This window comes from Marmota marmota, unplaced genomic scaffold, assembly GCF_001458135.2.
Source record: "Marmota marmota marmota unplaced genomic scaffold, marMar, whole genome shotgun sequence".
Classification (NCBI taxonomy): domain Eukaryota; kingdom Metazoa; phylum Chordata; class Mammalia; order Rodentia; family Sciuridae; genus Marmota; species Marmota marmota.
In genome coordinates, this window is record NW_025999977.1 from 3,531,168 (window position 1) to 3,544,955 (window position 13,788).

General features: G+C 34.7%; 1 protein-coding gene across 2 annotated transcripts in view; it reads right to left on the reverse strand.

The window, feature by feature from the left end:
• Positions 1–4,213: 4,213 nt before the first annotated feature.
• Gmcl1 (germ cell-less 1, spermatogenesis associated) overlaps positions 4,214–13,788 on the reverse strand; it is a 48,802-nt gene continuing 39,227 nt past the window's right edge. For both annotated transcript variants that reach the window (XM_015479566.2, XM_048804170.1), the window contains exon 14: positions 4,214–6,311. In XM_015479566.2, coding sequence (XP_015335052.1) covers positions 6,183–6,311 — 129 coding nt within the window. In that variant the 3' untranslated portion in view covers positions 4,214–6,182. The remainder of the gene's footprint in view (positions 6,312–13,788) is intronic.

Here is a 13,788-nt window from a genome sequence, read left to right on the forward strand (position 1 = left end):
CTGCTTAGCATTGTTTTTGCTATTCTGGGTCTTTTATTTTTCCATATGAATTTCATGATTGCTTTCTCTATTTCTACAAGAAATGCCGTTGGGATTTTGATTGGCATTGCATTAAACCTATAGAGAACTTTTGGTAATATCGCCATTTTGATGATGTTAGTTCTGCCTATCCATGAACAGGGTATATTTTTCCATCTTCTAAGATCTTCTTCTATTTCTCTCTTTAGGGTTCTGTAGTTTTCATTGTATAAGTCTTTCACCTCTTTTGTTAGGTTGATTCCCAAGTATTTTATTTTTTTTGAAGATATTGTGAATGGAGTGGTTGTCCTCATTTCCATTTCAGAGGATTTGTCGCTGATATACAGGAATGCCTTTGATTTATGCGTGTTGATTTTATATCCTGCCACTTTGCTGAATTCATTTATTAGCTCTAATAGTTTCTTTGTAGACCCTTTTGGGTCTGCTAGGTATAGAATCATGTCATCTGCAAATAGTGATAATTTAAGTTCTTCTTTTCCTATTTTGATGCCTTTAATTTCTTTCATCTGTCTAATTGCTCTGGCCAGTGTTTCGAGAACTATGTTGAACAGAAGTGGAGAGAGAGGGCATCCCTGTCTTGTTCCAGATTTTAGAGGGAAGGGCATTTTCTTAATAGAAGATGAGTTCTGTATCCTCATGTGGTGGGAGGGGATAGCTAGTGTTTTGGGGCCTCTTGTATAAGAGTGCTAATCCTATTCATGAAGGCTCTACCCTCCTAACATAATCACCTCCCAATGGCCCCACCTCCTAAAACCATTATATCAGGGATTAGGTTTCAACATATAATTTTGAGGGGACACAAACATTCAGTCTATAGCATACATCTCAATAAACTCACCTCAGTAACTCTGGAGAAGCTAGTGCTGTTGACTGGTTTGGACTGCTAAGGAAACAGAAGATGACTTTCATAGTTCCTGAAGAAACCCAACCTACTATAACCAGTGATTAATGCAGAGGTTTATTTTTCAACTTTTTTATTTTGAGATAATTATATGTTGAAATTGCAAAGGTAGTGGAGAGAGAGGTCCTGTGTACTTTTCAGCACACAATTACATCTTATGAAACTATAGTACAGTGCCAAACCAGGAAGTTGACATTGGTACCTGTGTGTGTATAGTCTTTATGTCATTTTTCACATGTGTAGATATGTGTAAACACAGTAAAGATGCAGAACTATCACCACAGAGACATCCCTCATGATAACTCTTTACATCCCACCCTCTGACCCCTGGAAACCACTAACCTTTCTTCTATCTCTATGATTTTTTTTTTCATTTTGAGAATGTTATATAAATGGAATCATGGGGTTTGAGATCTTTTAAAATTGACTTCGTTTTCATTCATCATAATGCCCTTAAGATCATCCAGGTTGCTATAGCAATAGACTGTTCATTTTTATTACTGAGTAGTCATCCATTGTGTAGATGTGCCACAATTTAATCATTCATCATTTTAGATTACTTTGCTTGTTTCCAGTTTCTTGGCTATTACAAATAAAGCTATATGAGCAATTGTGTACAGGTTTTTGCATTGACAAAAATGTTCTTTTATCTAGAATAAATGCCCAGGACCTGACAAGAACAACTCAGAGGAGAAAAACAACTCTATTGCTCTGGGCCCAGTGAAGGAAATCTGCTCAGTTCATGCTGAGGTTAAGAGAGAAAAAGAGACAGACAGACACAAACCCAGAGGGATTTGAGTTTATTTAGAGAACACTTTGGGTAATGTGGAGACTTGTTTACAGAAAAACATAGGAGGCTGGTACAACCATCTTCAACTGTTTTGTGCTACTGTAACAGAAGACCAGAGACTGGGTAATTCAAAGAGAAAATAAATTTCTCACAGTTCTAGAGGCTGGGAAGGCCAAATCAAAGTGCTGGCTTTGGGGAGAGCCCACTTGTGTCAGGATATGGCAGAGGGCATCACATGGCAAGACAGTATATACAAGAGAGGGAAGAATGCCTTTCTTGCAATGACAGTGTCTATTCATGAAGGTTCTGCCCTCATGACCTAATCACCTCTTAAAAGTCACACCTCTAAACATTGTTGCATTGAAGATTAAGTTTCCAACACATAATCTTCCGGGGAACACAGTCAAATCATGATAGTTGGAAATTATGTCAGGTAATTTGTCAGGTCCTGTACTAGAATGGCAGAATGGACAAGGTGAGAAAGTGACTGCATTTGAGATATAATTGGTAGAACTGAAAAAACTTGATTCTGGATGCAGCATATGAGGGAGTTGGAAAAGAATGGCATCTACATTTCTGGCATGCACAACTGCGTATTATTTCTAGAAATAAGGCATATGAGACAAAATCTGGGGAAAGCAGTATGTTCATGCTGGACATGCTAATTTGAGATGCCAAATCACACCCATGAATAGAGGCCAACTAGCTGTATATCTGAAACTTGGAAGAGAGATTTAGGCTGGAACTATAGAAAAAGGAATCCTCAGAATACAGATGAAGCCGTGAGAATGCATGAAACCACCCATTGCAGGCTCAGGAAAGAAAAGGATCTGGAGATAGCCAGAGAAGAAACCCCCAAAGAGAATGGTCAGAGAAATAGAAATCAGGTGTGATGTCAAGAGAAGTCCAAGAGAACGTTATTTTTAAAGAAATAAATGGTCAATTTTAAATGTTAGGTTAAAAGAATCAAAACATACACCTTGGGCTGGGGCCATAGCTCAGGGGTAGAGTGCTTGCCTAGCACGCAGGAGACCTGGAGTTGATCCCTACCACCTTGTACAAAAAAAAAAAAAGACAAAAACAGATATAACTTATAGCATTTAACTGACCTGGAGAATTTAATTTTAACTCAAATAGTTAAGTTGTTCTGACTTTGCTGGACCTAGTCCTGTTTCATATGAATAACCAGGAATCGTGCTATTGAGTCAGCAAGCACTGCCTCCCTATTAATGTAAAGTCTGATCACGAATAACAATGACTGATGCTGTTTGAGGCTTTTTGCACTTTGCACCCCTGTAGTTTGGTAAGAATTAAAAACTCTCAGGTTGGGGAAAGAACTATAATGTGTGTGTTTTTTTTAAACCACTGAGCCATATCCCCAGTCCTTTTTGAAGTAGGGACTAACTTGCGCAGGTTGGCTTTAAACTTGCAATCCTACCTCAGCTTTTTGAGTTGCTGGGATTATAGGCATGCACCACAGTGCCCACCAGCCTATACCATATTTTTCCTCCTTTTTTTTTCTTTCTTTCTTTCTTTGTGTGTGTGTGTGTGTGTGTGTGTGAGAGAGAGAGAGAGAGAGAGAGAGAGAGAGAGAGAGAGAGAGACAGAGGTAGGTAGGTAGGTAGATTGGTAGGTAGATAGATAGATAGATAGATAGTTATATGCTGGGGACTGCACCCAGGGATTCATGAATGCTAGGTAACCACTCTACCCCCCGCCCCTTTTCTTCCCAATTCAGTCAAGTGCTTAGACCACAATACTCCAATGTTTCCTTTCAGGTGACTGATAAGTCATCTATGCTTATTATTTGAACCTCTGGCTCTATTACTTTTTCTGTTCTTTACATGGGTTCATCAATAAGGTAATGTAACTTTAAACAGTTTCATCACTAATAGTCCAATATATTCTAAACCAACTATCAGAACTTTCTGCAATGATGAGAATATTCTGTATCTGACTCCCCTGTCCAATATGGCAGCCACCAGCTACATGTGGCTACTAAACTCTTCCAATGTGGGTAGTGTGACTGATTGAGTCAATTTAATTCTTAACTAAATTTTAATGGCATACTTTTGCATTTGATAGTGAAAAGTGTTTATTGTTAAGTTAATCCTGTTGAATGTCTTCGAGATAGAACAGTACACACTAAATATTTGGTTTAAAAAAAGCTAGTAACTCACTACTGTTTTGCATTTAATTTTGCCTATCTTGCTAAATTTCAATCCAAATCTATAAGAAAAAAATTAAAAAAGGAAAAGGAAAAGAAAAAGGTACATTCATATCTTTTTAATAATTCAACATGAACATATTCTCTTAAAGATCTCTTCTTTACTGATAGACAAACAAAAATAATTATTTAATGAATAAATACTTTTTTCCGGCCATAGCAGTAAAAAAACCAACCAAACAACAACAACAAAAAAAACTGGTAGAAGCAAGAGCTGACAAATACAAAAGCTTATATACAATAATTCATATGCTACTTCAGCTGATACTACCACTTTATTGAAAATATTCCTATTTAGGAACACTATACAAACAGTTAATTGGTAAGAAAATAAAAAGCAGATTCCTTACGTTTAATTAGCTTGCAATTACCAGTTTCTCAAATGAGAATATAAACTACTTGTGATAGAAGAAATAATTATCCTGTCTATGGATGACATAAGCAACTTGACTAGAAAAGAACCAATGAACAGGAATCAGATATAATTCCAATTTGGCCAGTTCATTTTTATAAGTGAAATGAAATAGTCAATTTTCCTCATTAATATACTCAGTTTATCTTTACTTCCAAGATTCATAAAAATTTATTCAAATAATCCAACGAAGTCTAGCATTATGTTTTTTAATGTGTAAAGGATAATGAATCTCTTATGCTGTGATAAAGAAAAAACTAGTACCTCATGAAAAAAGATGTAATTAAAGCCAAATATAAAATTAAAAAATGTAGCTTCTTGATATAGCTAAATCACTGTATTAGAAACATGTACATTACAGTTCTAAGAGTGGAGCAGGAGGCATTTAAAAGGTTCCTTATGTTAACCAAATGGACAAATTCTCAAAGGATGAAAGCAACTTATGAGCCTGTCAACATATTGCTGGGAAAAACTAATAAATTTAAAACATAAAAGTAGTGGGCAAAAATATCTGACTAGAAAGCGAAAAAAAAAAATCCCAGGTTTAATTAAGTTTTTTGTCCACTTTAAATAAGAGCTTATTTATTAACTTTTTTTCAAATGGGCATTTTTTATTTGCACAGATACATAAAAGTGATTCCCATTTTAAAAAACATACTAAAAACATACATTAACCACAAAAGTACTTACTTTGAAAGGAAAACGAGCATGGCTATTTTCAAAATAACAACAAATACAAGAAGCCAACTTATGTAAATCATGACAAGTGTACATCTCGTTTTTGACAAAAATAAGTTCCATTTTTACATTAATGCTTTATTATCAGCTTTTATATTAGATCCTCCAACCTTATGTACATTTACTATGAAATTTCTATCAGTATGTATAACTCAAAGGCACTCAATTCAGAGATTACAAAGTCCTGAGCTTAAGTATGAAACAGGATTCTCAACTAAAATTTGAACATAAATAATTCTCAAGATCAGAGAACATGAAAATGTTTAAAACTGTAATATTTGATACATAAATAATTCATAACAAATAATAAAAGTATACAGAATGTCAAAGATAAGACCATGTAAGGCAAAGGAATATTCTCAGAATCAAACTGATTTTTCCCTCATTCAAGTTCATTTGAAGGTCTAAAGCTGACTTTTGTTACTGTTGAAATCCCAGGAAAACTAAATGAGAAAAAAAAAAAAAAGCATGAAAATACTTAAGTTTTTAAAAAAGTTCCTCAGCTTAGTCTCCCCCAAACCATGAAAAACATATTTAATGATTAAAAACAACTGTAGACTGTAGATTGGAATGATATTAAACTAAATGGGGGAATTAAAATGAGTAGTTGAAAAAAATCAAAGGACAGCTTTAAAGGCACGAATTGAAATAGCATTTGTAATTGGCTGTTCAAATTATTCCTTTAGCATTCTTTTAGCAAAATAAAAATAAATTTACAGATGGATGAGGTTCACTTAACATTAGGCAGGATCAAATTTTAATAAAAATTAAATCTATATTTTGTTGCAAAGAAATGTAAAATTTACCTACAGCAATTTTCTACTAATGCTAAATTAAAAGCATGGGTTGACATCTTTATTATGCATGGTTTGGGATGTTTTCTTGGCTTTAAAATGCTTTTTCATATATGCATAGAAATGTGACAAATGTAAGAACTATCTTCTGAATTATCTGTACAGTTCATAAGGCCTTTGTTAATATTAGTCACCTTAGATATGAATATCAGTAAGGCCATTAAATTAAAGCTGGCCTAAAAAGTTTTCAAAGTGCTACTGTTTCCAACTGATGAGGATCCTCAGTTTTCTGGATTTTCTGGGTGACGATTGTTTTCAGTTCTTTTTTCTGGTGATATATACAAGAAGTTACAGCATATATATAAAGGGAAGATCAGAAGCCTGCTGTCCAAGTTCATCACCACTTGTTCCTATAACACAGATTTGTATGTTTAATGACAACTGAATAGCAATATTTAAAAAGCCAAATTAACTAAAAAAACCAAGCTACTGAATTGAGTGAACCAAAAGAGGTAACATGGAATTAAGAGTTTGTGCCTGGAGACCAAGAGCCACAGCTCAAATCTCAAAAACTCTTGCCCACTAAATGTGTGACCCTGTCAACTGCAGCTTCCTTGCTATAAAATGGGGACAAGAAGAATAACCATTTTACAGGATTATACTGGGGATCAAATGAGACAATGTACAGAAGGTTTTGTAAAGCAGCTATATATTAAATAATAGTGGTAGTTATTTTCATTATTGTAAAAATTTCTGTCAAGTTCATATATACTTTATGGAAGAATTGGTGAACTGGTAAAGTGAACCTCTTACTTGGCTTCAGGTGGGGAAGTCATAATTATCATCATCAAGCAGGGTTTCTGCTCCCATTTAAAAGTTCCCACTGTCCCAATAACAAACATGTTACTTGTCTCCTGGCACATAAAACATTATCATGTAAAAGCAATTTCAGGTTCAATTATAACAATAAACATGGGAATGCTATGAACTCTCTCCAAAGACTGAAGCTGATGCTATACCCAAGAATGTCAAATATAACCATTATTGATGTTACAGATCTCTTTTTGGAATCTAACATATGTTTTAGCAGCAACATTTAGCAAACAAAACAAATCCTGAGTAAAAGAAGCAACACTGAGGGGCTGGGGTTGTGACTCAGTGGAACATTGCCTAGCATGTGTGAGGCACTAGGTTTGATCCTCATGGTATTATGTAAAAATAAATAAATAAATGTATTGTGTCCATCTGCAAATTAAAAAAAAAAAAGCAGCAGCAGCAATAGTGAAATGAGAATTCCTACTTTTTAAATATTTGAAATACATTCCATACAATAGTGTGCACTAGTTTCACTATTTAATCTAGAGTTTTACATTTTTTACTGAAGCAATGAAAATGAACTAAAAATAGAATATTGATTGACTCTAGTAGGCTTAACTGAACACAGCTTCTGTGTTGTTGGAGTAGCAAGATAATTGGATAAAGATAGTTGGATAAAGATAGGGAATACAAAGTACTCCAAGTATGCGCTCGCGCGCGCATGCACACACACACGCACACGCACACACACACACACACAATCTCTGTACCCTTCAAAGCGGGAGAGTAGTATTAAAAAAAAGAAAACTATTTTAAAAATAACAGTATTAATATTAAAAAAAGACAATATTGAGACCCTGCCCCTTGCTGATTGTGCTAACAGTGTCACCAGAGAGGAATGATGTCAAAGCATAGTTGATCTTTAGATGCTTAAGTCACTTGGTCCTAGTCAAAATTTGTACCAGTAACTTGGGTGAAGGACAAATGCTTTGATGGTATGACAATAATAACCACGATTCTGTACCATGACAAAGCAACAGCTCTAAGATCAGCAGTCTGGGTTTTGAGTATCTGTAGGGCTGGGGTTGGGTGGGGCAGGCAAAAAGGGATAATTCTGGGAGAAGAAGGAAGCGAATATGGACATCACTTGGAGCCTCTAAGGGCACACCCATTTCTGAATATTAAATTATATTCATCCCCATTCTCTATCCTCAAGATGAATCTTGTTCTAGCTTTATCAAATCTTTAACTCCACCTACAGGTTCAGTGTAGACCTACATCTGCACTGAAGCACATTTAAAGTTATATGTCATTTTCCTTGTTCCATTGTGGAAATGGAAGCCAGGGAGCCCATTGATTTACAGCAGCAGACATCTTCCTAGGTTCCCAATTCTATGTTCATATGATTATTTCTTCATCTACATGTATAAATTTGTCTGCTTCTCAGAGCCTCATGCTACCTATTCTACACCATCTCTCTATTGCTTCCCCCATATTCTGTCTTATCTTTTTATAAATTCTAGGATCCATAAATCCAACTTGCTACTGTAAGGTTTTCACAGAGTTATAGAGCAAGTCAAATTGAAACAATTGACTACTGGCTGTTATCTATTTCTTCCTTTCTGGGTAATCTATGCTTTCACTCTTATAGCTTGGCTTTGACTCCCCATCTTAGCTCTCAAATATCTCATTCAGTTAGTTTTTTTGGCCCACTAGATACCAGTGGTTCCTATCTGGGTATCCATCTTGTTGTATTCTCTTAATTCCTATGGGTTATCTCTTCCAGTCATTATTTCTAGCACAGGCATTATTTGTAAACTCCAGGCCCATTTACCTACCAATCTATCAAATTTTCACATTGATGCTCTCAAATGTGCCCTAAATTGAATTCACCACCTCTCTCTTTACCATCACCAACACTTTAAGTAATATTTAATCTTCCTTCCTATAATTCAAATTTCAGAGAAAAACCACTACTATAAATTGAGTTGCCCAAGTCAGAAAATCAGGAGACATCTTTCACTACTTTTTCTCATCCACACACAGTTAAACACTGAATTCTGTCAAATGTACTTTATTTCTAGAACTCATCCACATTTCTTCATCTCCACTCTTAAGTTAAGGTTCTCATCATTTTTTATCTGGATCATAGCAACATAATCATTTTCTGTCATCATCATGTCTCTGATCATTCTTAAACATTGCTGAGAGAACCTTCTATAATGCAAATTAACATTCTTGTGAAACAGTTATAAAATAATTTTACAAAAACCACTAGCTTTCCCATGTTATCAAAAATTATTAGAAGAGATTCATGTTGTATTAGCATATATAAAATATTTATTAGCATTATAGTTTCTGGAAGTATACAGGAACCATGTGAAAACTAAATTCTAGAGAGAGATATAAGGAAGATCTTAGTTTATGTGAGAATATCATATGCCAGAGGGATATATCAGTTTCCCACAAACTATTCTATATATACAGAAAACAAAATCCCAACATGAAATTTGACAAAATGATTCTACCTCTGATTCAGGAGAATAATAATATACAAAGAATTCAGGGATTGTTTTTGTTTTGTTTTGCAATACTAAGGATTGAACCCAGGGTGTTTTATAAAATGGAGACAAGAAGAGTACTACATCCCTGGTCTTGCTAAGTTGTTGAATCCTGCCTTGAACTTGTGATCCTCCTGCCCCAGCCTCTTAAGTTACTGGGATGACAAGCATGTGCCACTACGCCCAGCCTTCCAGGGATTATTGGGAAAAAAAAAAAAAAAAAGAATGAAAGTGTTTTTTTATTAGGTATTAAAATGTGCTTTAAATTTAACCTAATTAAAACAATGCAATATTGTTTTTATAATAAAGAAATCAATAAAACGCTTCTAAAATAAAAGTAAGTTTATAAGAATATATATGCTATGGCTTGATTGATATACCTGGTACATTTCAGAGATATCATCAAACACTCTAATGTAAATCAGAAAAGGAGTAGGAAAAAAATACAGATGTCCATGTATGCCTAAGAAGAATGAGGAGGCCTAAGGATCACACTAAAAGAAGTCATTAAAGGAAAAGATTAATAAATCATCTTAAAGACTGAAAAGATAAATGACAAAAATGAAAAAGTCAACCTATCACAAATGGTATTCTTCACCTATATGAGCTGTTAAAAATTAGCATGAAAAATGAACACCTTAATAAAAGATTAAAAAAACAATATAAACTGTCAACTTACACAAGATGGTAGTCAAATAAACATACAAAACACAACTATACCAGTAACAAGCAAAGAAATAAAAATCAAACCTAATATAATTTGTTTTCACTTAAGTTATTAGGGAAAAGATTAAAAAATTATAATACACTATACTGGGTATACTCTGTTGCTGAAGGAAGTGTTATGTGGACAATATTTTTGGAGTGCAATTTTGGCCATTAGAAAATGTATATATGCACCATTTGATATGAATTCCACGTCTTGAAATTTATCTTTAAAATTTCAGAAATGTACAAAGATAGAGGTATATTTCTTTCTTTTGTCTTGAGTACTAGGGATTGAACCCAGTGCTTTACCACTGAGCTACATCCCTAACTTTTTATTTTTTATTTTGAAAAAGGGTCCTGCTAAGTTGTTTAGGTCCTTGCTAAATTGCTGAGGCTGGCCTTGAACTTGCAATCCTCCTGTCTCAAGTCTCCCAAGTCACTGAGATTAAAGGTATGCATCACTGTGCTTGGCAAAGATACGCGTATCTCTTAATAAGAAAAAAGAGAACAACTTTATCCAATAAGGAGAAATTACTTAAACTAAGGAACAGCCAAAACATCTAATATGCAGTTAATAAAAATAATGTTATAGTTATACATTTATCGGTAAGAAAAGCTATGTATAACAAATTAAAAAGAAAAAAAGTTATCAATTACTATCTCATTATCTGATGCACACAGGTTCTCCCAGCCTTGGGTTCCAAAAGAGGACTCATTCTTTCTACTAGGCCCAGGTTAGGTGAGCCCATTTTGTCTCTTCCCAAGACTTAACCACTAAGTCATCATGAAATTCCCCTGATACTGAATGTAGGCTATGTAGAAGACAGAAGACAACACATATTATTCACTGTGGATGTCAAGGCTGCAAGAACCAGATCAAACAAAGAAGCTCTGTGACACTGACCTGGCCAAGGTCAATACCCTGCTCAGACCTGATGGTGAGAAGAAGGCATGTTTGACTGGCTCCTGACTGTGATGTCTGAGATATTGCTAACAAAATTGGAGTAATCTAAATAAAGTCCCAGCCAGTTCATTTTAAATATATATATATATATATATTTTTTTTTTTTTTTTTTTTTTTTTTTTTTCCCCACCATCAAAGCAGATTAGCTGGGTATGTGGCACATGCCTTTAATCTCAGCCACTCAGGAGGCTGAGGCAGGAGGATCAAGAGTTCAAAGCCAGCCTCAGCAAAAGTGAGGTGATAATAAGCAACTCAGTGAGACCCTGTCTCTAAATAAAATATCAAAAAGGGCTGGGGATGTGGCTCAGTGGTTTAGTGCCCCTGGATTCCCACCCCAGTACCAAATAAATAAATAAAATAAAAATTTTTAAAAAGCAGGTTATAAAATAGCGAATAGATCCTATTTTGAAATAACAATGTCAGCCATGATGTACATATGACTTTAATTTCTGCTTATTTATGCTTTCTATTTTTCCTACAACAAACATCCATGACCTATTAAAACATACATATAGAGCTGGGGTTGTGGCTTAGTGGTAGAGCTCTTACTAGAATATGTGAGGCACTCGGTTCAATTCTCAGCACCACATATAAATAAATAAAGTTATATCAATAAGTAAAAGAAATACTTTAAAAACCCACATATATACAACTCCCTAATTAAAATCCTTCCCAACTCCATCTATAGTCCATCATGTGTTGGCTCTCTTTGTATTGAACTCCTCCAACCCTCTTTGAGTTCTATGAATGAATCATGTGTACCCTTCCTCTATCTCACTCATTTGAGGCTTGGTTCAGGTATCCATTCACTTTTCAACTTTTCCAGAAAAAGATTTTTTTTCCTGAGCTGTCTTCCATTCTCTCCCTTTAATAACCATACCTACCCTCAACCTCATACTACCCTCAGTATGGGCTAAAGATTTCTCCCTCAATGTTACATGCTACTTTGAGCTTATCCTATGATCCATCCCATTTATACCTGTCTACATTAGCACAGGCTCTTCCTGTTTATTTCCTTCACTATTGCATAGAACCTAGAACAAGGTAGGGACACAATGTCTGCTGAATGAACAAATATCTTGGTCTGGTATTTTTACTTTTCTGATTGCTTTAAGTCATCACTATTTATCTATCTATGTATCTATTTAAATAATTTTTTATTTATGACTTAAGTTCCAGGTAAAGGGCAGTCATTGTCCTTTCAGTTTCAGAGGTTTTGGAAGGACCAATAGAGAATTTCAATGGAGAAAGATTTTAATTTTCTCATTATGTATCTGCCTTGAAATGGTCATTTTCATATACTACCTACCTCATCTCTGTCACTAAAGTTTCAACAATGGTTGAAGAACCTTCTATACAAATGCCATTTTGAAATTCTCATCCACGGCATGTGAGGTTACTTCTAAGGTTCCTCGAAATGCTAAGAGGATTCCATGATGGTCTTTTTGGTCTAAGGAAAACTGCTATTTTCTCAGAATTTATGTGAACTATCCAGGCTGTAAATCCTTTCATTATACCCTTTGAAATGTTAATTAGGTTTTTGTTGTTTTTGTACGGGGGATTGAACCTAGGGGTGTTCTACTAGTGAGCTACCTCCTCAGCCCCCCTTTTTTTAAAAAATATTTTTATTTTTTAGTTGTAGTTGGACACAATACCTTTATTTTATTTATTTATTTTCATGTGGTGCTGAGGATTGAACCCAGGGCCTCAAACGTGCTAGGCAAGCACTCTACCTCTGAGCCACAACTCCAGCCCCAGCCTGTTTTATTTTTTATTTTGAGGCAGGGTCTTGAACCCAGCACTTCGCATATGCTAGGCGAGCACTCTACCACTGAGCCACAACCCCAGCCCCCTGGTTAGTTTTTAATAGAAATAAACTTTCTCAATATTTTAACACTCTAATTTTACTATCTGAAAATAGTTTACCTTGTTATAATATTTTGAAACATCTGTGTACACGTGATGTATGAAAAAAACAAATGAACTTAGAATTAATTTGGAGAATGTTACAGATAATCTGTTATAAAATTAATGTGCTAGAGAAAAATGTTCTTTTAATGTTCAGGAGCTATGGAGACACGCTGGATTATTTTTAAGATGTCTACCATTAATGTACAAATAAATACACTTAGAATACAGTGTATCAAGTTCATAACTTTTTGAAGATATTCAAGATAAACAATCATTTCCTTATTATCAGCTTCCCCTGCCTCTCAAGTCAAATTGTGTTTTGTACTTTCATTTTTGTTGGCCCAGTTATGCTTCTATAGATACAATATCCCTTATTTGAAAGGCCTGAGACCAGGAAATGTTGCAGATATTAGAAAATCTGCAATATACATAATGAATTATCTTGGGGATGGGACCTAAGTCTAAACACAAATTCAATGTTTCATATGTAACATACACACATAGACTCAAGGTACGTTTATAAAATATATATATATTTTTTTAAAGAGAGAGAGAGAGAAGAGAGAGAGAGAGAGAGAGAGAGAGAATTTATTAATATTTAATTTTTAGTTCTCGGCGGACACAACATCTTTGTTTGTATGTGGTGCTGAGGATTGAACCTGGGGCCACACGTATGCCAGTTGAGTGCGCTACCACTTGAGCCACATCCCCAGCCCATTATAAAATATTTTTAATGATTTTGTGAATACAATTATTTTGCTGTCAGACATGTGTGGCACTCAACAAATTTCAGATTTCAGAAAACCTTTGTGGATTAAAGGTTTCTGGATTAAGGATACTCAATCTGTAGTGGGATCAGCTAAGTGCAGAAGTGAATGTAGCACTTTCATCTTTACTTAAAAAAAAAAAAAAAAAAAAAAAAAAAAA